This window comes from Rhipicephalus sanguineus, chromosome 1, assembly GCF_013339695.2.
Source record: "Rhipicephalus sanguineus isolate Rsan-2018 chromosome 1, BIME_Rsan_1.4, whole genome shotgun sequence".
Taxonomy (NCBI): Eukaryota; Metazoa; Arthropoda; class Arachnida; order Ixodida; family Ixodidae; genus Rhipicephalus; species Rhipicephalus sanguineus.
In genome coordinates this window covers 272,276,028-272,304,003 of record NC_051176.1, presented here as the reverse complement: position 1 = coordinate 272,304,003, position 27,976 = coordinate 272,276,028, and the positions used below count along the sequence as shown (strand labels likewise).

General features: G+C 42.4%; 2 protein-coding genes across 6 annotated transcripts in view; one reads left to right on the top strand and one right to left on the bottom strand.

The window, feature by feature from the left end:
• Nucleotides 1-18: 18 nt before the first annotated feature.
• Nucleotides 19-19,612, bottom strand: LOC119378979 (DNA primase small subunit). Its single transcript, XM_037648103.2, has 10 exons — nt 19,298-19,612; nt 19,078-19,232; nt 18,804-18,975; nt 15,283-15,419; nt 10,570-10,628; nt 10,386-10,498; nt 8,587-8,684; nt 8,275-8,471; nt 5,210-5,382; nt 19-103 (listed from the first exon to the last, which is right to left on the bottom strand). The coding sequence occupies exons 1-10, from the start codon at nt 19,407-19,409 to the stop codon at nt 84-86; spliced, it is 1,236 nt and encodes a 411-aa protein (XP_037504031.1). The 5' UTR covers nt 19,410-19,612; the 3' UTR covers nt 19-83.
• Nucleotides 19,613-19,774: 162 nt separating this feature from the next.
• The window catches only part of LOC119378978 (protein CASC3), a 75,967-nt gene continuing 67,765 nt past the window's right edge, over nt 19,775-27,976 (top strand). For 4 of the 5 annotated variants that reach the window (XM_037648099.2, XM_049411832.1, XM_037648101.2 and 1 more), the window contains exons 1-2: nt 19,776-19,998; nt 24,819-25,754. In XM_037648099.2, the coding sequence (XP_037504027.1) occupies nt 19,870-19,998; nt 24,819-25,754 (1,065 nt within the window). In that variant the 5' untranslated portion in view covers nt 19,776-19,869. Of the gene's footprint in view, nt 19,999-24,818; nt 25,755-27,976 lie in introns of all 5 variants that reach the window. The other variant, XM_049411831.1, reaches the window with a different exon arrangement.

Sequence of the window (27,976 nt, the reverse complement as noted above, 5' to 3'; positions counted from 1 at the left end):
AATACTTTTGCATCATTGGTTTAATGCAGAGGACAAACATACTGAATAAGGTTTAAGTTAAAAAAGTTCCACTCTTGGCATCTTCAGAACTCCATTGATTGATCTGAAAAAGAAAGTGAGCCATGAACATTCACTGTGCATCGAGTACCAATTATAAATGAAGGGCCAATTTGCTAAATTCTGCAGACTGCTCTGCAAAGCTTCAGTTTAGTCAAAAGCTGATTTGCCAGCTATCCAAGTGTGAAGTACTGAATGCTTTGGCAGTTTGTATGCACACACACGCACACACACACAGGGGAATCGGACGACTCCCAAAATAAAATCCTGGTTAAGGACCTGTATTGCAGGTATGTATGTGCTAATTTCAAGCTCTTTTGCCACCGTTGGGCAAGGTCTTTAAACAGCTAATGGTGGGCTCAAAGAGTTTATTATGGGGAAAGTGCCTAATGGATGCGACGGTGTCATTCCCATTTTATTAAAAAAATATAAACTGGGTCAGCAACCCATGACTGGGCTGACATTCAGAACATAGGTGGATAGCAAAAACAAGGTTCTTACAAATGATTATGGCTTTGCATAGTGCCAACATTGATCTTTGCAATTAATCAACTGTCTTCAAAGAGGCTATTTGTGGCCAAGAGGCTCTTCGCGACACTTCCGTTCCGTCAACGGCAAACGACAGCAGCGCTACGCCCAAGACGCATCCCTCCCTTAATCGACGGCCTGGCTATATTCTCGCCCGGCAAACATATTTTCCAGTTTTCACTTTTTTAACGCGATGCGCTCTACGAGAGCCCTGGCTATGTGCTTCTGTTTTGCAAGCCACCTATCAGCAGGACCGCTATCAGTCGCAATCTTTCTCACAAAGTGATATCAACCCAATGGCACACCAGTCGAGGAACGACGTGATAGCTTTGACTGTGCTGTCCAAGTAGAAGTATGACGGTCATACTGCGGATAAGCGCTTTGCGTGAAAACACTGAACTAACGACGCACTGCGTGCCAGTAGAAAATTGATATGCCAGTGAATAACAAGATCCATTTCCGGCCCAGTGGTCCAGTCGACGATAGGCGGCGCACCACTAGGTGGTGCAGACAGGCAGTTTGGCAGCCGCTCGCGTGGTCCATAAACTTTTGTGGTTGACTGTACATTTTGGTACACACAGCCATGAAATGACCACCACAATATCACGATGGTGCCTTGTAATGTACACCATACTATTCATGCCATGGCCTATAATTCATGTTGGTCATACAATAATGTCACGTCATGCCTTTGGTATATGTACCAAGTGATGAAATGACCACAAGAGCACCAAGACCTTGTCATGTGCCAAGCCAGTTTTGTTGTGCATTAAGTCAATGAAATGACTGCGAGAGCACCAAGACCTTGTCATGTATGTCATGACCTATAATTTAGTTCGTCAGTTTGGTATATATCCAGTTAATGAGATGGCCGCGAGAGGACTAAGACCTTGCCATAACATACATGATATGTCGATATCTCCCATGATGTTCGTCATATATTCATGTCATGCCACGCCAATTTTGGTAGATATCAAGTTAACATAACAGCTGCGAGAACACCCAGACCGCGTCATGTCATAACGTACATGACATAATACTTATGTCAGACCTGTCATTTGTGTTCATCATACTCTTATCATTCCATGCCAATTTCAGTACATATCAAATTAATTAGACAGCCAAGAAAGCACCAAAACAGTGTCATGTATGTCATGACATATATGACATACTTGCATCATAAGCTGTTGCGTAGGTTCATTATACACTCATGTCATTCCATGCCAATATCAGTACATATAAAATTCCATGGAAGCACCAGGACCGTGTTGTGTATGTCATGACGTAGTATGTCATGACCTATCATTTATGTTTGTCATACACTATATCATGCCACGCTTATCAAGCTTACGAAACGGCAAAATGCCACTGTTTCCGAGAAACCGGGCTGCCATACACGATATGCTGCTGTCTGTACGTCCGCCTTTTCCATGTTTCATCAGTACTTGCACTTGCTTTTCCGGGAAATTTATTGTATAACATCTTACAGTGCTGTGCAGCTTAGCTAAATAACCACTGTAGACATTGCTAGATGGCTCTAAAGATGTGAGCGACAATCCCTTCACTCAAGTGGCTTGCACTTACAGACTACAGCATGCTGTATTGCTGTAGAGATCTTATTTCTTGCACACTTTGTGTACTACAGTAGAACCACGGTAAACAGAAATGGCTTAAATGGAGTAACTGCTTCTAATTTTGTTGGTTCTGTGTTCAACTCCCTTTACCGCTATATCTCTCTCAGTAAATGAAACTCCTGCTAAATGGAGCATATTTTCGCAATCCCTTCTGATTCCATTTAACGATATTCTATTGTATAAAAATATTTCCTACACATCACACTATCATATAAGTATCATGATGTGCAATTTAAATGCATGTAAATGTGTACTTCTCATGTTTACAACTTGTGAGACAACCTATTTACTTTCATATTATGCATTCTTGCTGTAGTAAAAAACCTCTGGCACAGGTAAACAGTGCAAGTAAAATATTTATGTGAAATTGAATACTAAGCCTGGCAGTTTGTTTTTCTTGTTACACCTTTCAATCTTGCATTACCTCACAGCACTCAAACTTGGTGCTTGTGTGCAGTGAAAGTTTGCACCTCAAGCACACATTTTCCTTTCAGGTTCAACGAAAATGTATCAGCAGTTCATGTTTAAATAACATCTTGGATGCAGATGCCATACTGTGCCACTCGGGCAACAAAAAGTTATGTTTTTCCATGACCCAGTAACAACCTCAGTAAGTGTGCGTTTTGTTAGGATGCCCCTCTTCGCCCCAGTGTTCTTCATAAATTTAATAGTAAGCAGGCAATAAAGTATACAGTATACTGAATCGGTGTGGAACTTGTACTGTACTCTGAGGCTCTTATCACCGTTTGTGAACATTATTGGCACATGGTGTCATGTCTTCGTAAGTGTAAGTGATCGCGATGCTGTCACCCTTGGCACTAGTTGGCGATTGCCCATTTATACCTGTACAGTTCATTCTGTGGAATGTGAAACACTTTGTTTCCATTCATGAAAGAGGTGAAGGATGCGATGACTGACAAGCTAGTCATAATTGCTTCGCCAAAGTGCATGAATTTCTCCACCAATTACAATAAACAGATGGAATTCTGAACGGCTAGGCCTTGAACCACGGTGACAGAATAGGAGAGGCGGCCAAACGAGCGCCGCGAGTGCGTCGCCGGATTGCTCGAGTTGCTTGCGGCCGCCGCTAGGTTTGCAACGGGTTTGTGGACCAAAAGACGCGCATCGCAAGCTTTTGCTGGGCTGTAAAGGCTGGTTAATATAGTCATTTTTCTAGCTTTAAAACGTTCTTTGTGTTTTTATTAGCTTGTAGTGACTGCCAGATTTGCCCACAAAAGTAAGTGCACCAGGCTTCACAGAGCTTAAAATTTTCTAATCGGCGCGGGTAATCTTGATAAGACTGACGCAGAATGGAGATCGCACGGGACGCGCGTGTATTTAAAATTTTTTTTTTTTTGCAGAAACTTGAAAATTACTACTGGCTAGTGTACAGAGTAAAAGACATTTGGTTTTCATGTTATTGTACGTAGAGCTGGGCTTATGGACGTCTCGGTAATTTATGATCTTCTGGCTGCAATGAAATTTAACTGTTGCGCGGTCACCTATTGCTTACACACACACACACACACACACACACACGTGTGTGTGTGTATGTGTGTGTGTGTGTGCACGTGTTAACAGTAGTTTTGGGAAATGTGATTCAATTGGCAATGACACGTTAGTCACTGTAAAGTTTTCAGAAGTAATCTGTATCCAGCAAAATAAAAAAATGAAAATATAAACAAACAAGAAATGAACGATGTGTCTCAAGTTACACTGCAAGCGCAAATCCGCGCAAAAAGCCTGTTCTAAGCTCGACGGCAACTCTTCAGCGTTATTCAAGACCCCTCTGGTGTACAGCACTACACCGCGAAGGTCTTCCTCAAAAGTTGGAGACGTAAAAATCTAGTTTGAATGCTCGCGATGCACACCAGCTACGTACTTTCAAACACGCCAGAGCGGAGAAATCGGCCCACAGTACCCCTGCTGCCACCTTGCGGAGGAGTGGCAGCAACTTAGCACTTTTGTGACACGTGTCACATTGGCAAAGCGGCGCCGGCATGGCCACCTCTCCTATTCTACCACCATGCCTTGAACCATAAGTGCTATGATGAACAGCAATCAAGAGCTGATACAGGAATTTGCCTTCGGTATACGTATTCTTTAAAACTGTTATTTAAAAAGTGTAGTGGTAATGAATTCGCAGGTAATCACCGTCTATTCTGCGGGTTGCCATCATAAGCCAAGACAATCCAACTTTGTGTCACCAGATCGTTAAGCCTACATGCTCTCAAATAGACAACTAACTTTAGAAACACTGGCCATTTTTGGGGCAATCTTTGCTGTGCGTGTGAGATGGGAGGAAGCAACAGCCTACAGCAGCGTTTATTTAATAACATCACCTGTTACTTGGCAATCGAGCCAGTTTAGTTTTAGCCGAGAGCCGCCGCTATGATGGATGCCACCATGTTTCCGAAGTAAAGCTTTCGAGGCTTTCCGCTAAATTCGAGAAATAGTGTTCCTGACGCAATACCCTAACACTGCTTGAGCCTCATGCATGTGCAGTGGCTTTGACACTATTTCTTTGGGACCCCTATTCGAAAACTTTTTCATCATGGCCACAAACAGTACAGCTAATTTCGGTTGCTTATGTGCAACCAAAATCGAAGGTCATTTATGAAGCAACTAGTTATCATGAGTACACACAATGCATTGTGTGACTATCTTATCATACACGGTACCATGCTCCATTCAAATCTTCAAGTTCAATAAATCTAGAATGGAACTCAATGCAAGAAAATTGTGCCTAAAAGTGCATAACAGGTCATGTAACTTGGCAGAGCTTATTTTGAATGTTGTCCATAAATATATGCACTGGAAAGCATGCACTCCTAGTGGTGCTCTAGACAGCAGCTCAAATGTGTGTGTCCTGCAAATTGAAGTGTCAGCTTCTCTATATTATGGGCTTTTGTATTCAGCCACTGATGAACATTACAGCAACTTTCACATTGCAATTAACAGAGTGAACATGAAAGAAGGCAGCTGCTTACCTACTTTCTTAACGACTACATCTGCTTCTGTGAGACAAACCTTGTCCACAAAGCTTTGAAACAATGAAACACTAGACGCAAGGCCTGTCTTCTTGTATTCCTGAACAGCTGAACTGCCAACGTCCATGGTTTTGTGCTGGGCGTCATACTCGTCAATTTCGTTGCAGAGTTGGCTGCATAGAAAGCACACAGAAAAGAAAGTATGGCATTAATTTCCGACGGGGTCTAATAGAAGGCAACAGAAGGACAAGTGAAAAACTGATGTCTGCACAGGCTATTTCTTCGTTACTTAATTACTTTCAATTCTGCATTATGTAAATACACAGCAGAGATGCACATCATGCACTAACTACATGCATGCATGATATGCCTTGCATGTAAAGGAGATGATGGCTCCTGCTTTGCAAGAGTGGAAAAAATGCTTCTTATTCTTGTTTTGCTTTACTCATCAAAGCAGGCATGCTGCATGCCAACTTCAGAAACAATTCATTCTTCACCGATGGCCAAGAATTACACTGATGACCTGTGAAATTATTCTCAGTTGCCAAGCAAGGAGTGAGCATATCTAAAAGAACACTGCAAACTGAATTGTCTTCATGGTTGTGTCAGTGATTTATTCATGTTGTGCAACAGAAATATTATTTAGGTGAGGCTCTGCAACCCCTATCATTGACAGAGGTGGTTTGCTACCCACGACTACCTAGTATTTTCTTGCATATAACCAGCACAAAAAAACGGAAAAATGTGCTTAAAACTTGGGGGTGCGGGTTATATGCACTTTTTGTCCTTTTTGTGGGGTTAGGGGTGCTGTTTATACACAAGGGAGGGTTATATGCGAGAAAATGCAGTATTTCTCTTCTTTCAACTCTGCAAAGCATATTCAATAGGTTTGGTGGCATATTAAATATTTATGATAGCTGAGTCAACCATGAAAACCTTACTTCATGTAGATTTTTTTTCACAGACTAGCTAGCCAGCTTTCTCTAATGCAGCTGCCAATGCTAGTTCATCTTCATTGCCATGTGCTTTAAGAGCAGTTATACAACAGGTCTTGGCATTTTATGAGGGTGCCAGAAGTGCTGCATCTGATTTTGCAGAGCACTTATAGTGATCAGAAGTGACAATTAGTGCATAAGGTGAATAAAAGGTGAATTAACACTGAATCGAATATAACGTGTAAACCACTCTTCTCTCTATTGCCATTAAGAATTGAGAGCATTTGAATCAAAAATAAATAAATGTGAATTAACACCTTGGCGACCAAGTCTCAGCATGAAGAACCAGTGGTGATGTCTAGGTGACTAAAAGAGAACAAGTAATAGGAAGTAACAATACAAGTGACAAAGAATGCCAACGTAATTTAATGAGTGACTAAAGAGAGCATAGGCTCTCACCTGTGCTCACCTCAGCGATAGCTAAAGAGACCGCAATTTTTTTTTGTGAATGCTCAAAATATCTGTAAGTCCTATAGAGAATGCAGGTAAGCATCAGGGTATCCCAAATAATTAATGTAATACTTGTTTCTCCAAACCAGTTTCAGTTTGTAGAGGTACACATATGATGACACCCTCACTTTGTTCTTGCAATCGCTGAGGCTACTATATGTGAGCGCAGCTAGAAGAAATAGTGTGCAACACTCTTGACTGTCTTTTGAATGAGCAACATTACCAAAGCTAGCCTTACTGCTACATAAGAGCCGAAAATTTGCTCCCTGTCCTAGCGTTGATGGTGCCTATTTGGCATTTCGGGATCAGTTTTAGTATGAAAATAAAAAAAGTCACAGTTTCACCGCAAAGGCGAAGCAATGAATGTGACAGCAACAAATTGAAGTGAGGCTGGCAGCTAACTGTTTTGTATCCGATCTCGCGTAACTACAAAACGCTGGTGTAAGAGAATACGGCCGCTCCAGGGAGCGATGCTCTCCGCATAGTCACTTCGCGTTGAGAGCGCAGCATGTAGAAGGGTATACGAGCCGCCCGCTGTGATGGCTTTCGAGATAGCGCGCGCGCTCCAGCGCCCTTAGATTCAAAGTTGTTCCCCGCGCGACACTCTCTCCCCCCCCCCCTCCCTCGAGTCTTTTTTTCATGCTCGTTAAAGAAGGGCGTGGCATTTCCTGTCTGCTTCAACGGCAGGCCTCCCGAGCGAGGTGATGTTATCGCATGCACCCTTCGAGCGATGGAAACGGGACGGCTCGTTTGATCTCTGCTTCGGCCGCGTTCGTAGTCCCCGCTCACGCGCTTTTAGCCGCGGTAGAACATACGAAGCGGGGGGGATTTTATCGATTTGGACTTCATACTGGAAGGACATGACGGCGACGGCAAAAACCCGTCGAGACTGTCTATATAATTGCTATCGCAATAATATTTTATGCTTCTATTACGGCCATTTAGAGCAGAGCACCATGCTTTTCAGGTGTTCCACCACAGCGTGAGTGTGAGGACAAATTATTACTGCACCACTGCCAGTGCATGCCTACATCATCATAACAAATGTTCTGCTCTGATGTGTTTAACACTCTACCCTTAGCCTATGAATGCATTTCATCATGCAGCGTGAGTGTGCATTATCACCATAATGACACCCACCATCGTATCCCCTTCCCTCTTGAACTACCAAAGTTATCTCTCATGTTTCATTTGGAAAATGCCATTACAATAAATGATGGGATGGCCCATTGTGTTAAGGCCCACGAAGGAGGGCTGGACTGAATTAAACACAAAATGGTCAGCAGTGGTAATACTACATAACTTTAAATTACTAGAGTTGACGCTTGGGCTTGTTGGTACTGCACTGCTTTAAGGGCACAGAATGTAACATATAGAGCGCTGTTGTGTCCGTCTATATCTCTGCACGTTATATTTCACACTCATAGTTTCAACATTCCATTAAACACCACTATACTATGTTTGCCTTTGTTCCTTGGCATGTGCAGCTTGACAAATGAAGTTACGTTAATTGTTATGATTGGGCACCATAAATAAATATTAAAATAAAACAAAAAATTCTGGAATGTTATGTACTACACTGGATATGTGCAGAGAAAAACGCTTCATTATCATGCTCACCTGACAGTTGGCACCGTAAAAGGGTCAAAGTCTGTGACATTCGTTATGTCTATGGGCACACAAACTCGGCCAGTCTTAGGATGAACAGAGAACGGTGCTTTCAAGAGATGCTGAGTGCCTTTCGTAACAGCCACATCAAGCCTTGGGTAGCATAGCTCAAGCATTACTTCTTCCAAAATAAACTGATATCTAGTACTCTGAAATGACAAAGCATGGAAATGGGAGTAAAGAACATGCACAATAATTATTTCAACTGGCTGCTGCATCCCACAGTAGATTCTAAAACAAAAAATTATGAAGCATAAGAATTACCTTTTGCTGTGCCTTTTCAACCACAGCAATAAAAGCTTCCCAGCGCTTCTCACAGGACGCTTGTGACAAGACGTTCTTTTCAATGTCTTCCTTAAAAGCTGGGGAGTACGTCAAGTGCAATTTTCAGCGAATTCTGCTCATGTGAAAAAAGAATGTTCTTGAACGTCGTGATCAATAAACAAGTTGAAACTACATACAATGCTCTACATAGCACTGTTACAGTGCATATAAACACCGGAAAAACCGGAAAAGGACAGGACAGACTGTTGACCAGAACTTGTAACTTGTCTTACATTGGCAGAAAGTGACATTACCCACAGTTTGGATGCAGTTTCTTTGAAAGGAGGCTGCGCTTGGGATACCTTGTCAAAGCATCGGAAGCATCTGCTGCTGTAGCGATTCTGTGGTCTGACTCACGACTTTTGTGAAGAGGTGCTGCACCACTGGTTTGTCTTTGTACGTATGACTTTGCTGTTGCTAATCAGACTGTAGTGTCTTACATATTCTAATATCATGATCAGGGAAATCTTGAAACCTGCTGAAACCTTATACATCAGGAGGCAAAACTTTTTCGTCAATACAGAATGCCAACATTCTGACATTGCAACGGTAAAGTAATCTGTACAAGGTCAAAACTGTGGCACCTGTTCCCAAAAACCATCATCCAAGATGCTTTAAAGTTCCAGTAAACAACCTCGCGGTCCAAAACTTATGATGGAGAAATAACTGCGCACTTGTACAATGTGAACATGCTGCCGCAAGAACTTTGCGAATAATTGCTGTATTAAGGAAGTTACATGGTATAGAACGACCCATGTTGGCTGGTTTCGGTTTCTCGCGCGTCCTTCCCACCCTTCTCTCGCAGCGGAGAGGGGTAGGCGTAGCCCTTTGTCACGACTACGCCCACTTCGTCAACGTAACACGACATCAGCAGCTACGTCATCAGCGTACAGCCAATGACCGAGCAAGGTTTACCCCACGTGCGCACGTGTCATAGTGGTGCGGGGAGGAAGCACGGTGCGAGGAGTATGAGGCACTGGCAAGGCATGCACCCTTCCCCTAGTGGTAAAGTAGCGAGACGCCTCTTCATCTTGGAGGCTTTCATTCTGGCAATACCACTTGTCCCGGTAGTCTTGGGCTCTGTAAAACAGCAGAGGGCAGCACAGGAAAATGAAAATGAGGACTGCACGGCCGAAACTGCATCACCGCAGGGCCAAGGCGCCGTTTCGTAGTGCAAAGAACCGATTGACAAGCTCAGTGGTACGAAATGTTGCCCATGGGCAAGATTTCGTCACTGCGGGTACAAGTAGGATTGGACAAGCATAGGAAAGAGGCGCGGGAATTGTTTTTCGAAATGGAGGGTCTGCGCTGCACGCAGCGCTGTAATATTTGCAAAATGTGATCGCCACGGTCTAGTGTACGAATTAGCGAGCTTGTTTGGGGGGTGTAAAAAAAAGTCTGAGCCTGTTTACTGGCCCTTTAAATGCTTCAACACTGCATATTAAAAAAGGTTACCACTTGAGGAAACTGTGTCCACATGCTTGGTGGGCCATCACTTCCCGTTTGCATTTGATTTTAACTAAAAATTATGTGACGGTTTGGAAGCATGAAAGGTGTATTGGCGCCATTGAAAACTGTTGCCAAACAATGCCTTTAAGATTTAAGATGTTGCTGCCTCAGGCTCACTGGTGCAGTACGTCGCTTCGTGCAGTAGATGTTTGTTACAAGTCACAAATGTGTTTTTTTGGAAGCTCCTCACTTCTTTGTGGAAACAAATCCAGAAAAATGTAAAAGGATACTGTTATCAGAGGAAGCGCTAACCACGTCATGCCAGAACTTGTTGCCCTCAAGCACCTTCTGGTTGTGGAGGGCAATCACCGGAAAGTAGTCCTTCACAATCCTTAATGTTTCCCTGAAATAAACACATACACACATATGCATACACAATATATAAAATTCCTGCCTTTGAATCTGGCACCTTACCTCACACTTGGATGCAGACTTTTGAATAATGATACTTTCTTGGAGCTCTGAGATTGTGACTGCAAGAAAAAAAACTGCATAAAAAAACACAGCTGACCATACACAAGCACCAAATTGCAATATATTAGGCAGAAATACAAGATTCCTTTAAGTACCAGGTCGTCACTAAGATTGAAGGCCATGTCATAAATTTCTTTGAGCCATAAAATGAAAGCTTATGATATGATTAGCAGTGGTGGTCCAACCAGTTTAGGATATGAAGCAATTTTGGAACAAGAAAAAAAGCTGTTTGGAGCAGATATAATTGTGCTTCTGAGCAGTTTTGGAGCAGAAAAAATTGCGTTTAGGATCACTTGGAGCAGTATAACCGTAAGTGTGTGTGATTATTTTCTGCAGATTATTGTCACTCAGCAAACAGGAAATTCTGCTCTTATGTAAACAAAGAGACAAGGCCAACTTTTGACGAAGTACTATTAATCAGGCTTTTCACACGAAGTAATGTATTTGAACAATTCCAGTGTGCCCCCGATTGTAACACACAGGAAATTTTACATGAGGAAAATTAACAAGAATAACCTGCCTCCGATTTAGCTTTTGAGCCCGAATATAACTTTTGCAGAAACTTGAGGGCTATATTTAGTGACAAAAGTGCGTGTCAGAATCGTGCAAATACGGTAATGTCATACGTGGCTTCACTGCAATATACAAGAGTTGTATTTTGGTAAGCCATAACTGACAAGGGAGAACATTGCATGTATGGTTTCTGTGAGCAACAGGTGTCAAAACGTCATTTTAAAGAAAACCTAACCAGAAAGCCTGCTACTTCATCGTTAAAAATGCTGCGGATGACAATTTATGCACGGAGTACATCCTGTTCTCGGCCCAACTTAGTATGGCTAAAGCTTTATTTTATTACATTACTAGCTATTATTAAATGTGCAAATCTTCAAATATGCATAGCACGTGCGGCAGATAGTGTACATGCTCAAATGACCCCGCATACCTTATTAAGAGCCTTCACTGCAATACATGCCCTTTATTCCTGTGAAGCATATAGTGGTTCTTACAGTGGACACCACCATGTTTCAAAGAATTTCTTAGCAATGCACAATTGCTTGTCTGCCATAGTATAGCCTACTATGACAATAGAAACACTGCAGGAATAAATGGTGCTATACTCAGTTATTTGGTGGGCAAAAAATTGGGCACAAATTACATTAGGTGCTAAAGCTACACAATGCTGCAATAGTTGGAGAGTCCTGCTTACAACTTAATACAGCTGTAGGGGTGTGAGTGAATCTTTGGCAGTGGTGGTGGGCAAAGGTTTGTCACAGTAAACAATGCCATCTTATCAAAAACTACCTTTTCTTTTGCACGCGTTGTCCTTAAATGCTACAGCACAGCTTCTTCTGGCCTTGAATATGCGTGCACAGATGCCAGTACCCTTTGTGCCTGTGAGAGGCACAAAACCCAGCACAACAAACTGCCAAAGCTTTTCAAAAGCAAAGTTGTTAGTACACCCAACTTCAAACTGCACATAGCTACAGGCTATTACAAAGAAAAATCAGCCATTAGAGTGAGCCCATAACAGCTTATGCTTTAATAAGGACAACGCATGAACTTTTCATACATGCGTGTGCCGAGGATTATAATAGCTAGTGGAAGTGATTCACTGGTGTCATGAAAAAGAAGCGCGGAGAGGTCGTGCCCGTGAAATGCACAGTTGCTGCAATGGTGGCTGTGCACCATGAGGATGTGCGATGTCAAGGGAGCCAAAAATTGGCATTTCAGTTTTAGTCGACAGTGCTGGGGCTCGCTGGTCCTGCCTCCTTAGACTACTCATACCTGGGTACTACACAATAAGCCACCCATAAGCATATGAAAATACATAATTACTAAAGTTTTCATCGTTCTAACTTACATAATAAAACACTATGCCATCTAAGAACCTCTTCCCCATTAAGTGATGGCCTTCCAAGAAGCTTCTGAATGCTTCGACAGTACAGTACCATATGAAGCTTAATGCATTTCACCGAATCTCATTGCAGTAGCTAATGGTTCGGTTGTTGAAAAGCGTTTTCAGAAGGCCCAAGCCATAAAATCTTTGCTCACTGTGCTGCCCATTTGTCACACAATATGGTGGAAGATTGCCTAACCAGTTGACCAATTAACACCTATGCTTTACTTTATATGCCTGTGATCAAAATGGAGGACAAATTTTCCAGCAGCTGGCTACTGATATAGAGCACTTGGTGTCGAAGACGTTATTTAGTGCCACATAGAATGTAACATGAAAGTGCTATGCTGCACTCAAAAGGTATGAGAATCACATAGTTGTACCAAGCTGCCATTGCTTATGGTGCTTTGGCAGGGGCAGTTTAGTATAGCTAGACAACTCTCATATTCTTATGGAGCAGCACCACACTTCAGTACTATTTTGTCAGCTACCATAGCATCACTTGATATTTTAAGTACACCAACTGCAGTACCCTACAAGTTTCTGGCTGTTAATACAACTTAAGTCTACGTTTGCCTAGGCATTCCGTTCACAAACCTTCTTGGTCAATATCAGTGATGTGATCGACCGAAACCACTTTGGCGCAGCTTCTGAAGCAGTTAAAACCTCACTTTGGAGCAGCAAATCAGCCTTTTGGAGCAGTTGCCTGTCACAGATTTATGAACACAGCTTTTAAAGTCGCTAAGCATGAGTAGTTTTATCATATCTAACAAAATAAATATATGTGCACATAAATGTATATGCATGTATAATATGCCAAAAAGCGAGGTGAACTCACAGCTCCTCGCTTTCCTGCGGACAGCCTTAAATTTATATATATCCATGACATCAGGCTCCCCGACTTTTTCTCATGACACACTTCTCATTTGTTATTCTGTGCCACTTTCCCCGATATTTCAAGCTGCATAAATTTTTCTTGCATATTCATTTTACTACTGAAAATAACTGTGATAATGTCTGTGCTTTCAATGCAGCATCGGCGTCTGAGTTGCGTGGTGAAGTATATGCTATTGCACTTTATGGACAGATTCGTTAGGCTTTTGGTTCGTTGATGGTTAATAAAATAAAGCATTTAATAAATAAGTGGCATATTGTGTCCTAATTCCGATGCCACGCTCAGAGAAATTTACGAAAATGAAAGTCTTCGCATTTTATTTCGACAGGTTCTTTAACTTGAACTTTTGCGAAAGTGAAGAAGCAGCACCGATATACCGGGACAGTGTCTCCATACTTTCCCAGCAAAATGCCGCAGGTCACTGCAGCAACTGCCAGTGGTTGATTAATCCCGACCGTTATATAGCATTAAAACTTAAGTACCCTGCATGAAATCTTCTGGAAGTCTGAACAAAGAGCACTATAATATGTTTGTGAAATAATGTAACTAAAACAAAACGTTGCATGTACATACACGTCCTGCTTACTATAATTAATGCAACCAATTTTTACATAAAAGACTGGTGTCTCAAAAAAACTTTCAATTTCACCAATTATTACATATCTCCTGACTCCACAACATTCGGGAAATATTTTTACCTGACTTGACGATGTATTTCACAGTGCTATATTAGTTCTGTTTGGCAGGGTTCCCCCTCCCACATCCCGGCCAGAAGGCTCAACATGCCTGAGTCTAGACATGCAGCATATTTCACTATTTTAGCGCACTGTAGGAACAAGATGGAGGACAGAATAACACACGTTGGAAGATAGCGCTGTGTTCGAGTGTTATTCTGTCCTCTGTCTTGTTCCTACAGTGTGCTAAAATAGTGAAATGAATTACCAACATGCCCAAGTCTATGCTCTGTCATGATGCAGTATATAGTTGTGTACATAATCTTCACATTTTCATTAAGACAATTATTTATACTGCGAGCCTGCCACAATACATGGCAACTTCCGCCCTCCCCGGAGTCGCTGTCTGGGCCAGTACATCAAGCTCTCGTACAACCTGCTATAGTCGGGTACAACTTTAGAAAAAAGGAGAGGCCCCGCCCATATGACCGAAGCGCGGCAGCCGATTGCCTCCGCGGCAAAGAAATAGTCCCGCTTCTTCTCCTTGAGCGGAGGCACCGGCCGTCCGGCTCGTGACGTCAGTCTAGAGCGCGCGCCCATTGGTGGAAGCGCGTGTGTATCCGCCTTTGAGGTGCAAATGCCGCTTTTTTCTAAAGTTGTACCCGACTATAGTTGACATGATATCGTATGCCACTATCTATTCGCACTAAGCAAAAGTTTACGGTAGGGCACACGCTTCAGTGCCGTAGTCGCCATTTACAACACTGTGTGAATGTCCTTGCAGCTGGGCAAGAACGGTCGCAACGAGCAAAGTTGTCGCACGAATGGTGGTTAGGCATGAACAATATTGTAAGCTCAATCAAGAGCTAGGTGGCAACTGCTCATTACCATTGGCTCAATCGAATAACCTCTGTTGAGTATGTAGTTATTGGCCTTGAGAGATTTTGAAAGCTACACGGTGCTCACCTGTCCACTCCAATAGCCACGAAACTTTACAACAGTAACTTTAGTATATATTTCAAGCACCTACCACCTTTTTTTCCCCTCCGAAAGACCGCAATAACGTCTTGGCACACGCTGGGCGCCAATTATGAGATTTCTGTCGAAATGTAGCAGGTTTCACCTCTTAGTGCAGTTTGACGCAGCAATCACATCAATGCAACATAATAATGCAAGGCAATACAGACCTTTAACAGGCTGATATAACTGGCAATGGCTGCCCGTGCTCCTGCTCGAAGTCTTCTTGCTCTTGCATCACACACCCAACAATGCACACCACGACGTCCTGAATAGACCCAAAGAATGTGCTTGAAGCCAAAATCGTCTGCAATAATAAGTTGAAAACCACAAAGAGAAGGTGTAAGTAGGACTCAGCATTTTTTTTGTTTTATAACATCATTAAATAGTTATGCCAAATCCTTTTTTTCCTTGAATTCTATTTCAACTGAAAAGGGTTAGTGAAAGGAAATTGGTCAGAAAGCTAAGAGAACATTTTGTGTTCAACGATGAGCCTACTTCTGCCCTGATGCATGGAGCCGGGTGACGCCGGAGTTAACCTAATGCCTTTCTTCATATCTTTCTATTTTGCCTGCCGTGCAACTAACACAAGTGAGACAGGGGAGGTGAAATACACTGAAGGTTTCAGGCAACCCTTTAAGTCTTTGCCTTGTGAATACTGTGATGAATGAATGGGACAAGCTTACTTACGGTAACACACCCAGTATTTTGTTCCCAGTATTATTCACTGAAGCTCTGCACAATGTCACAAATGCACTTCCTTTTCATTCTTGTAAAGTCAACAATGTTGTATGGCATTGTTTCCTAGTTAGATTGCTTCCAAGAGACTATTATTCGGCTTATTCTAAGCTGCAGCAGTGTTGGCACGTATTATCTGCAGTCATACTACACATGTCGGCATCAACGAACAAAGTGAAGCATACCGAGTGAAGCATACATACGAAACAAGAAAACAAAAAACAAACAAACAAGCTGGTGAGCTAGACATGAATTATCCATCTAAAAGGTGCACTGAATTACAGAAAATGGAAACTAGAAGCACTGAACTATAGATACAGCAAAATGATCACAGCGCAATTGACTCTCCTTGTTAACCCTAAGTGTAAGGAATAAGTCATATGGAAGTTAGCAAAACACAGTCTCAATATTACTCAAACTATGAAGAGCAATATAGAAGCACTTGTCTATATCGTTTCTTGTTCTTCATTCCATTTTGCGCTACACCACTCAGGTACGGCACACCGCTAGCTCAAGCCCTCTAATACCCTTCTAAAATGCTGTCCTCATCACTTATGTTCTACAAGCAATGCAGGTGTATGGCACAGTGCACGAACAGACATCACTTCCACATATACTGTCGACAGCATCTCTGCCAACTCTCATGATAGATGTTCCAATCTCAAGTTTCTTTACTGATGCAAGCACATGTTTTACCCTTATCGAAGCAATGAAAAGCCATATGGGCACAAGGCCTTTCAACCATTGACTACTTCAGTGCAGTGTCCAGCTTGTGCTGAAAGCAGCACCTTAGCTGCTTCCACTCAGTTGTCAAGGCCAGCTTCTGCAGATTTCTGTTTAGGTGTGAAGCACCTTATGCACTCGGGCTGTCGGCATCTCCTGTCGTTGTAGCCCGTCACGGTAAAGCAAGTGGCAAATAAGACGGCACGTTTGCTCAGGAAAAGTTCGCGAGAATGCGCGCTTACCCACATGAGACAACGCCACATGTGCTTCTCCGAGTGGCAAATAAGACGGTGCATTCGCTCAAGAAAAGCTGTTTCTGCGATGGGTGCTGGACGCTGTCTGTAGCAATGAGAGGACGCTCTTTTCTCATAACTATTGACGTGTCCCTATGGGAAAGGGACACCTCCCCAGGTTTCACATTAGTGAAGCTGTCTTTTTTTTGTGTGTGTGTGGTCACACTTACCACGATACTAGCCATTCACAGAAGTTTTCAATTTATACATTCCCATAAGCTTATAAGGACTGAAATTTGAGAGAGTTTGTAAGATTCTATAATTGTTTCATAGCACAAAAGATGACACAAGCATAGCACTAGTCCTGCTGTTCTTGTCATTTTATTGCTCTACCAAACAACTATGGAGTCTGCCATGGTGGTACAGTGGTTATGGTGCTCGACTGCTGACCTAAAAGACTCACGGCTGCAACGGTGGGTTTCGATTTTGGCATGTAAAACTCTAGAAATTATTATTAGAAATTATAGGCTGCCATTATTGCAAGTAAAGTTCCAGAATAGTGAGGTGTGATTAGACAGCTTTGAAGAGCAAAGGAATGCAAGGTTCTCAATTTTCCCCCTCTACTGTTGTAATGCAAGAGCTAGTATGTAAACAATTTCATTGATCACTCCGGCAACAAGCATGGATTTCCATTTTCAATTCGTTTTTGTGCTTGAGAATCTATAACATACTGAATGCATGTAAGGGCATCGTGTGTTACATTTTTAATACTCTGACCACTCACACATGCCTAAAAATAAAGCTTCAATAAATGTGGCATCACTAACGGCAACGGCTCTGATTTTGCTGTAGTTCCCATCACCGCAGTTGGCAATTTGCTTACCTCGAATTTATGTGCTTTTTTGGGGGACAGAGCAGTAAACTGCTTCAAACAGGCTTATGCATTAATGGATCCCTGATACCAAAATTTGAAACCCGAGATGTTTGTTGTTCCATTCTCCTGCTTACACAGGTACGTCTGACCAAGTCTGGCAAATGTAGCCTAGAACATATTTTGACGTGGTTTTAAAGTGAGCGCGGGTGCTCATCCGAGTTGGCAGCACCTCGTGACATCATCATCACTATGACTTGCTTACTGGTTGTTTGGTCTCCCTGTGAGGTTTCACCCCTTCCACAGGTACTGTCGACAACACAGACAAGTTTGCGGGGCGCATGTGGCACCACTAAGACTGGCGCACGACGGGGGCCTTCATCTCTCTCCCACCTCGCTCTATTGTTGGGCTGCTCTCTCGGAATAAAGATATAGAGAAAGCTAGAAAGGAAATAGGAAGAACAGAGAAAGGTACTAGGTTCCCAGCAGAGAAGGGGTACTAGTCCAGAAAGGTATCAGTGAAAAAAAAAAAGAGAAGATTGTCTTCGTCAATAATAGGTTTCTCCTGCTTTTGCACTGCCACCATAGCATGACAGAGGTGCCTAAATTTGGATAAACTTGGAACTATTGGTAGCACAAATTTGACACATTCACAAGAGAGGGTATATGTAGCACAAGTGCAATTTCATACCCTTTATTCTAATCATTTATTTGCTTTTGCACGGGAATAAAAAAGTTTGTGCTTGTCTTGCGCACCCTATCTTATATAAATTTGTTGAATTATTTGTGCTACCTATAGTTGCATGTCTAACAAACTGGGTCATGAAAGAGTTCTACTTAAAATATGGATAATTTGGCACAAGGCAACTACCCTCATTTTCCCTTTTTCTTGTCTGCAGTGTCAAATATTCTGAGCATTTTTGAGCAGTACATAAAAAAAAAAATTTGCTGCAAATCTGTCTTTGAGAGATAACGACCATGATAGCTGTAATATGACAATTCTATAAAAAGTCACCAGTGAAAATAACCTCATAGCTCACTCTAGCAAGCAAGGTGGACCCTGTCAACCTCAGACACTAGAAGCAATAAATGTAGTCGTGTTACAACTGATATGTTAATAAAATACCTCGTAACACCCTGTCCAAAATTTGCATGGCTAAAGTCATGAAGACCCAGCAACTTTTGCATATGTCAGCCCCCTGGCAGCACGTTCGCACGTCGTCATAATCTGTCATATCGATGTCGAACACTAGTTCCCTTTCAGTAGGGCCAAAGGAAGGCTCATGGTGGTTCTTTGGCTGCAAAAGAAAAATATGACGTAGATAAGAACTTAATGCAACTCTCATTAAAACAAAAATAGGTTGTAGTCATGCGAAAATTCTGCGCGAACAGCAGCTTACATTGTAATTGTAGACCGCGCCAATATCAATCTTGTGCGGGCGTTTGTCCTTCAACGCTTTTTGAAACTCTTGCTTGTTCGAAAATGACTGAAACCTGATGTAAACATCGTCCCGCAAAGTGAAAGATATTTCACGGTTTCCACCCCTTGATTTGTCTGCAGAACGAAACCATAAAAATAAGCGATAATAATAGGACGCCAGAAGCAATAAGATGCCTTACCCGAGTACGTTATCCACTTGTAAAACGCGTCGATGGGGAACAGCTTTCCATAGTACAACGGCAAGAAATCATCCAGAAACTCTGGATTGTAGGCGCCACTCACAGGTGCCATCGCAGTGTCTACGCTACGCGACAAAATCAGCGGACTTAGCAGAACAGGGTGTGTTTTGAAAACTGATCTGACCAGTAGTAGCTGCGTGCTACAAGGTAATACAATCACTGTAAGCACTTTACCGACTTTACCTCGACATTAGGTTATTCACCGGCATAATCCCATAGGCGCATCTCCCGCCAGAAATTTGCGCGCGTAATCTTGCCGTTGCACCCGTTGCACGGCAGGAGGACCCCAGCGAAGGTGAAAAAAACACCCACCAGCGCTAGTGTGCACTAACTGTCAGAAAGAGGGCAGCATTTCTACGAAACAGCAAAATTAGGTATTATTTTTGTTGACAAGTTTCATAATTAAGACATTATCGTAACGATTACGGCTGTGAGCAAAATACGGTATTGTGGCTGCAAGCTATGAGCCGAAGTCAGCAGTAACGTTCTGCACAGCAGAAGTTGGCAGAAGCATGGATGAGGTTGTCGAACAAGTGGCGTTCGCCGACGCGAAGTGTGACGATTCTCAAACTCCTGGAAGTCTCGATGCAATGTCAGAAACTGACTGCAACAGTACCACGAAAGAGAGTGCCATTGACGAGGTAAAACAAACGCCGATAGGTTCCCAAGATTGCCATTGGCTTTGTAAATTGAGTGTTTACGTTGAGAGTAGTTGCAAGGCTTACGTCACGAAATTGCTGTCGAATATGGTTATGTTCGTCGCCGTCGTAGTGTACGACACTTGCAAGTTTTTCTACGAAGACTACTTTGTATACTGTTAAAATTATCCCCCTATAAGTTGTACACTGCCATTGTTACTCTCGTGCGCTTCGCACCTATAACTTTCACCGCGAAAGTCTGTCAACTGTTAAATACCCTTGTCCCTCTTCGTTTGTGGCTTCTTCAAAGTGCTGTCTTTGCAGCGGTCGAGATCTGGTTGATTCGTAGGCAAGATAAGTACTACCGCGGTCTTCGTTCTTATTGTATAGACCAGTGAAATGGGGTTTTATGGTATATTTTTAAGGCATGTATACGCACATGCCCACATGTGGGACGCATTTTCCTTTTTTTCTTCGTGTTGCTTAAAGACAGTAGTGGGTAATCGAGTGCGGCATTTATCCTTACCTGTCGTCGTCTGACATCAAATTACATGACTGCCACTGCGGCGCACCCTAAACGGCGAATTTCGCCCCCTCTGGTCTCGTTCCGTCTATTTTCACACGCCTCCCCCACTCTGCGTGAGCGTCGCAGATTCCAAGGGTGCGCGTTATCCTTTAGATTAGACGAGCTTTAGGAAATCGTAAACGAGCCCACCCTTAGTCACATTTTCTAGCGCGTAGTGCAGATACTATTTTATTATGTTGCGTCTGCGTCATAGAATGGACTGGTTAAATGTGCAAATGTGGTAGCTGCTTCCAAATAAAGTATTGCATGTAAGCTAGCTCTGATTCGTACTGACGCTTGTGAATAGATCTCGTACGCACTTAAGGAAAGTTAGTGCGGCTTATTAGACGTTCGGACGTCTAGCCGTATCAAGTCGTGACGGACGCCTGCTGCGGCTGTGAGCACATACACCCCGGCCCCTTCCCTTTCTTAAACAGGGAAATGAAGTTTCTTCATTGATTCATTAATAGACGTTTCTGCCATAGTTTTGAGATGTGAGTGGAACCCAGGGATAGCTCATCAGTCAATTGTTTTATTTCATGGGTTATGATTATTACCTGACATGTTTTTCTGTTATAGAAAAAGTGGCATCCATAACCTCGTTTCTTGTCATGAAAACTTTCTCACCTCAGTACTCATGTAGTATAAGTTGCTGTATACGAATAAACAAAATAATTAGGCCAGAAAACTGTTATTACTCAAAGGGATGTGGTGCTGTGAGCAAAATAATTATGAAAAGGGATAGGCAGGCTGGCAAAAAGCCATATTTGCTTGAAAGGGCTTGCACGGTATTTAGCAAGCGCGACCTAGAAAAGGTGTTCATTGCTCACTGCCATCGAATTGGTCCCAGCCCATTATTTCATGTATGTGAACAGAATATGGTTTCATTTTCCCATAGATTCTTTCACATTTCTGGTAGATACTTTATATGCACACACAATATTTTGGTGGAATGACACTTGTTTGGAAGTGTCTTTCAAGTGTACAGCTCTCTGAAGTATTTTATCAAGAAAGTGGTGGCCAGCGTGCTTGTGCTGTCATGCAATGCACCTGCGAAATTAGTTAGGGTAGGTGCATACGTGCGGAGCATCCTAGTGTCCTAGCATTGTCTGTTAGGTTGTTCCAGTGAACATAGCATGGCTTCTGCTTTTTTTCTTCATTTATTTGTTTACATCGTATTGGAGGCCATGTGGCCTAAGCAGGATTCTCTTCTGCTTCTACTTTTGTAGCTGCGTTCAGTAACATAAGGCAGATCATTGTATTGGTCAATTCTCTCGTAGATTTCTAACCTTCTGGAAAGCTGCATCTTATGTTCGGAGCTGTGCTTTAAAAATAATTTTTTCGAAGATTATGTGAGATTGGTGGAAATATTGTTTTAGATACTAATTTATTGTGAGGCTTTGTGCCTGAAAAGCTTTATAAGAGGCATGGAAAATACAATCTTAAGAGTGCAGTTACTGGAAAATCCTCATTTTACCATTTAGAGTTGTGCATTTTCAGTGTACTTTATTTGAAGAGAAGTGGTGCGAAAGCGCAGTATCCATGTGTTCCCCGTGTTGATTTTACAACCACTAAGGTGGCCTGGCAACTTTTTTTTTTTAATGGCTTGAGTATCATTCCAACTGTTTTAATTTGCATAAAATTCTACAGGTTGTTATATATTGAAGGGGCAGTGCACCTGATTGTTACCCATCAGGTTTTGCATTGCTTCATATTCTTTGTGTCATCTCTAGGTGAATGCAAGAATTACAAAAATTGACATGAGCAAGCAAAAGTTATTCAGCTTACAAACTCAAGATGAAAGCAGATGGCCAAGAAAGGCATACTTTTTCGAATTTCACTCACCCTGTGGGGACTTGTGCGGCTTCCAATCAAGACTTGCCTTTAGTTCAGTACTAGGAGAAGCAGTCGTTCATTGTGGCTTTTATACAATGGACAAGTTTTTTTTACTTTTTGATGGACAGTTTACTTGAGCAAATAGTGACATCTTCTGAGGATTTCTTCAACCTGTTAATCACTTATGTTGGATCATTCATTGTCGCGTAAAGGTGAAAAACAAGAAATCTAGTGCATGTTATGAGTGTTGCTTCCAAGGCCATTGCTATATTCTGTTTGGATGCTGTAGTTCATGTCAGTCTCGCAGGATGACTGTACCACTGCTGTTGTGCACCACTAGGTCCAGCGCAATGCGACCTGAAAGTGTGCCAGGGGTTTGCTGACAGAAAGTGCACGATGGGACAATAGAGGGGTTCGCCGAAATTGTGCTGATGGAGAGTACACCTGTAGTGGCTGTTGTGAAAGTCGTTATGCATATTGCACACTTTTGAGCCTCCTGCTACGTAATTTTTAAAAAGCTTAAAGGAGTACTGAAGTATTGACACAAAATTTTGAAGGTGAGAATTTGTGGGATAGATTTGTGTGGACACACAGTGACACACATGTACAAAATATCAATGGCTAATATAGACTAGAACCTATTTAAAATCAATTTTAAAGCGAGTGTTCAGCAACTGCACGCGAAACACCCCACCTCACGACATCGACACGAACTTGGTTCAAATGTAAACAACCAACAACCACCTGTGTCAGGAGTTTGTGTAGGCTGCCATAATCCTTGTGAGCGCTCTCTTCTAGCAGACCTTTTCAACGGAAAAATGGGGTGCCTCCTTTTTTTTTTTTTCTTTATTACGGGTAGTTTTCAATTTCATGTCACAAACATATTAATAGACTTGCATGGGAGTACAGAGGCTGACGTCCTTGCCACCCAGTGAATTTTTGGGGCTCACGCATATTTACAACGTCCCAGATGGGATTATAGCAGCACCCAGGGAGCATTCTGACGAAAGAAGTTGTCAACGGGGGGCTTATGTTAATAATTAACGAAGTGCACGACCGCTAATAATTAACCGTCGCGCACTTGAGCAAACAAGGTTTCAGCCGTGATGAGTGGGTCACTAGCTACTTATTGCAACAGAAAAAAACCAGGTGTAAAATTTTTGTCAGTACTCCTTTATAGTACATTTTAATGCTAAACGCAGTGACTACATGCGAGGAATTACCATGTCCAACTAACATGACCTTTGTGCCAGACCAATCAAAACGAGCCGCATAGATCATGTGCCTTTGCCTTACATCCGCTGCTAAAAATTTTTGCTGTACAATGTTGCAGTTGGTGCATTCACTGGTGCTACAGGCATCAAGCCATATAATAAGCAAATGTACAATGAAAAAAAAAAAAAAACATGGCAAAATTGAGGGTGCAGGGCCCCTTTAAAGGAGCACTGGCATCAGGTGTAATTTAAAAAAAAATATTACAAATGATATTGTTAACAAAAATTTCTGAGCCGATGGTGCTGTGCGGCTGAGCAAAAGGTCGCAGATGCAGTTCCTGGCCATGGAGGCCATATTTGGATGGGAGTAGGATGCAGTAATACATGTGTCAATGTGTGCTCACTCCAGATGGTCAAAATTTGTTTTCGCCATACACTATAGTGCCAAATTTAGACACTGTTCTTCAGCATAGGGTACAAAACCAGATTTTCGGTTCTTGTTAACCTTCGTGCCCTTCTCTCCCTCTCTCTTCAAGAATATTGAACTCCTAACTTTTTTTTGTTCTGCTCCTCTATTTCCACCTGCACTTTCTCTTTTTTTTTTTTTGTCGGTTTGCATCAATATTCAGTTTTAATAGCAAGGACACAGTTTGTTTATGGAGCAATCTCACTGCTTCTTTTCAACATTAAAATGTTGAAATAAACATTATTTTAGCAACTTTAAAATAAGTCACATTTTTGCTTGCTTTATAACATTTGTGCACTGTATTATTCAATAATATTGTGTGTCTTGTAATTGCACTAGGCATCCCTCATAATCATATCGTGGTTTTGGGACGTTAAACCCCAACAATTATTATTATGTGGTTGCACTAATCTCACTGGTTGAAGAAATTATTCTATGGGCTTTTACTGGAGCTTTCACCGAGTCTCCTCTTATTGGTGTGACAATAAATGTGTGATAGTATTAATGAAATATTGTGCATTGGCATATTCTATGTTGCTGTTCATTATTGGATATTGCATATGCAGCATTCTAAAAAAAACTAAAAAAGATAACCAATATTTTTGTGCTTGTTCTTGAAGTTGGGAAGTGTTGTTGACTTGTGTACTTTGCTTGCCCTGTCTTGCGTAAATTTTGCTGTCTTCACCAGTGAAGTATAAGAATTTCTGAATGTTATGATTTATTTATTATTTCTTCCTTTCAGGCAAAAGATGGTGCTGCACAGTTTGCTAGAGGTGATGAGAAGAAGGACCAGAATAGTGAGTTGGGCACGGAGCTGCCTCGTGTGACATGTGCTGCAACTAGTGATGCGTCTCCTGGAGGAGATTTGCCAGCATGCAATATTGACAAAACCTCAGAGGTTGTAACAATGGAGGCCTCTCTCTCTGCTCAGGCTGGCACCGAAGCCTCAGGTAAAGCATTGGCTGAGAGTTCACACGAAGCCACAGGTCCCAATTCCTGTAAAAACGTGCAAGAGGAGTCATCTCTGCACTCGCAGGAAGGAGCACCGAGAAATTGTACTGAAACAGATGCGGATTCCTGTGCTGAACAGAAGCCATCGTCATCAGTTAATGAGGGGTCGAATGGTTCGTCATCGGAATGTGTAGCAAAGTCTGCTGAAATGCAAGATCCTACCTTGAGGACATCGAGTGACACTTGTCGCCCTGAGCGGGAGACAAGTGTTCAGTTGAGCAAGGAAAGCGATCCTGATGTTGAGCTTGCCACTGAACCTGCAAAAAATGAGGAAGTACGTACTCAAGTGTCCATAACAGATTCTGAAATTTCTGGAGATGCTTCTTCGAAGGGCACATCTGAATCGAGTTCTGCTATAGCAGCTCAATTGAAGGAAACCATTTTGACAGTGAATCAAAGGAGTGAAGTTGCAAGTGTGGATGTTGCTAAACCAAGTGGCGGTAGTCAGCCGAAAGATGAGCCAGTTACATGCTCTTCACCAGCAGTGCCTCCTAATAGTTCCAGTGTAGAGGTAGCCCCTTCAAAGCCATCTACATCAACAAGCTGTTCAGATGTTGATTCATCTGAACGAGATCAAACATTGGATTCCACTGTTAACAGAAAACTGCCTTCTGAAGAAGTTGAGAGTAGTGATTGTGGACTTACCTCTGAAGATGGAGTCGGTGTGGTGAGTTTTGTGATGTCTTATTTTTCTGTATGCATGTCATTAAGTGAACTCAGCAGTGCTGATTTAGGGAATCATAATGCTGCTGGTAAGTTGATCTGTGGCCATCGGAGAAACTTTCCTGAAATTTGGGCTATCCAGTTTAGTTGCTAAAATGAGAAATATGTGCAACCGAAAGGGAGTTGCACTTCTCATTTGGGTCTTTTTAGTTGCACTTAGCCTATTCATTCACTTCATCCTCTATTTTGAATACCCTATATTTTATTGTGAATATCTTGTTGTGTAATCTATCAAATCATGTTGAGTCTTTGATTGTAGCTTCCCAGTTCTCTGTGAAACTGTAGCTAGCTAGGTGTTGCCCGAAGTATCATAGCATGTGCTTGGGTCATACCGAGATAACATTATGATGTGTAGATGTAGTAAAGCTCAAGCATATAACAAAAGCTTGTGGTGCTTGAACTACACATTTATCTCTGTTCATTGTTTGTATTGGTGCTCATTATCTGTTCCTGGTCTTATTTTTGGCATGCTTTAAATCTAAAGTGGCAGGTAGCAAAAGTGTATATGTGCAGCATCAGGTTAGTAGTGTGGCACAAAGACTGCAGTGCCATATATTAGTGGATGGTAGGTGCAAGGAAGCAGGTTGTGTGTGTTATAACACATGCCTATATACTAAGCACTGGCTTGTTGTGATGGCAGAGAGCATGGCATGGCCAAAACTGCTAGTCTCAAATCTCTATAGGCCTAGTGTGCTCACTTGGTGGCTCCACCACTCTCTGAACGTGCAGTGCCACTACGGCAAGTCGGGCATATTGTCTCCATTCCCTTACCGGCACATAGCTTGAATGAACGTCGGTGCATGACAATTGCTACGCAAAACGAGCACCGCTTGCTGTTTTGTGCCTACAGACGAACACCAAACGTTCACAAATACTTCAAACAAAGTAGTTTGCTTCACGGTGGTGACTTGTACATCGCTAATCATGCTTACTGCATTAGAGAAGAACTCCACAGTGCCGTTGAAATTCTTAAAAAGGTGCGTCGCAGAAATGAAGAGTGTGCAGTACGAGATGCATTTAGGGGCGAGTGGACTGTCTTGTCCTGGCATGTATTCAGGTTATATACCTGCTTTTTAAAGCTTACATTTAGAATCGTTTCTGTGTGACTGTCCACAGTACTGTTCGCAGAGACAGTCGCTTTGCAACGCACTTCATAAATTGGACGACCGAACCTTTTTGGAAGAAAGAACCCTGTGCCACTGACAGGACTTAACGTCACAGAAGAAGGCTGTGCAGGCGCTAATGCACTTTCTGCGTTCAACTGGTCTATCAGAATGGCTCTCATAGGAACGTCCTGCATGTGTGTGCATGTGTGCATTTTTGTTTTGTTTTTATTTTATCTCACTCTCTCTCTCTGTCTTCTTTCCGACCATTTTCTCCACCCCTGTGCAGGGTAGCAAACCGGTTATTACTACCAGGTTAACCTCCCTGCCTCTTCCTCTTCATCTATTTGTCTCTCTCTTATATTTAGAAAATCACTTCCTATTCAGCCTGGTGCGTTCGCTTGTCCCATGATCAGCGCGCTTTAGCAGAAAGGTGGTCTAGTTGCTTAGGTTAATCTTGCATGCTAGCAGCGTTTAAAAAAATGAAACGGCCACACAAAGTGCCCGTCCTGTATTATTAGTATTGCACATTTCCACGTATCCAAAAAGATGTCCTTACACAGTGTGAACCGATGCTCACTCTTACTCGGAAATAGTTCCCTGACTGATTTCTTTGTGTGCAGTGTAGGGCATGCCAATAGCGTCTGCCAAGTGCTCTGCAGGCCCATACACAATGAGTGTAGGTGTCCCTTTACACAGAGGGCCAGCACTATGGTGTGCTTTCACCGGCCACGACATTCAGCCTTGCAAGTGCAATAAGCTTGCATAATTTTTCTTTTATGCGCCGATAAATAGCAGAAAAAAAAAAAAAAGGTTCATGCGCGCACAGAAGTAGGCGCTTTCAGACAGTCCTAGAAAAGAACCAGCTGGTTCGAGTGGCTCAGGATGTGAAAATTCGAAGAAAAGTTTCATGCAGAATAATCGGCCACCGCAGCGCTATACTCTGTTCCAGAAGTTCCGTGCAGCAGAGCCAAGGCTACACGACCCTCGAGCGCAGGTTGTTGCGAAGCGAGATGTAGTGCCCCATATACGTAGCCCGTTGTTTGTCCTCATGACTTTTGCA

Coding starts and splice junctions, on each gene's coding strand:
- LOC119378979 (XM_037648103.2), bottom strand. CDS start 19,409: ATGGCACCTGTGAGTGGCGCCTACAATCCAGAGTTTCTGGATGATTTC. Junction 10,629..15,282: donor GTTATATCAGCCTGTTAAAG/GTCTGTATTGCC, acceptor TTTTTCTTGCAG/TCACAATCTCAGAGCTCCAA. Junction 104..5,209: donor TGTAGTCGTTAAGAAAGTAG/GTAAGCAGCTGC, acceptor TTTCTTTTTCAG/ATCAATCAATGGAGTTCTGA.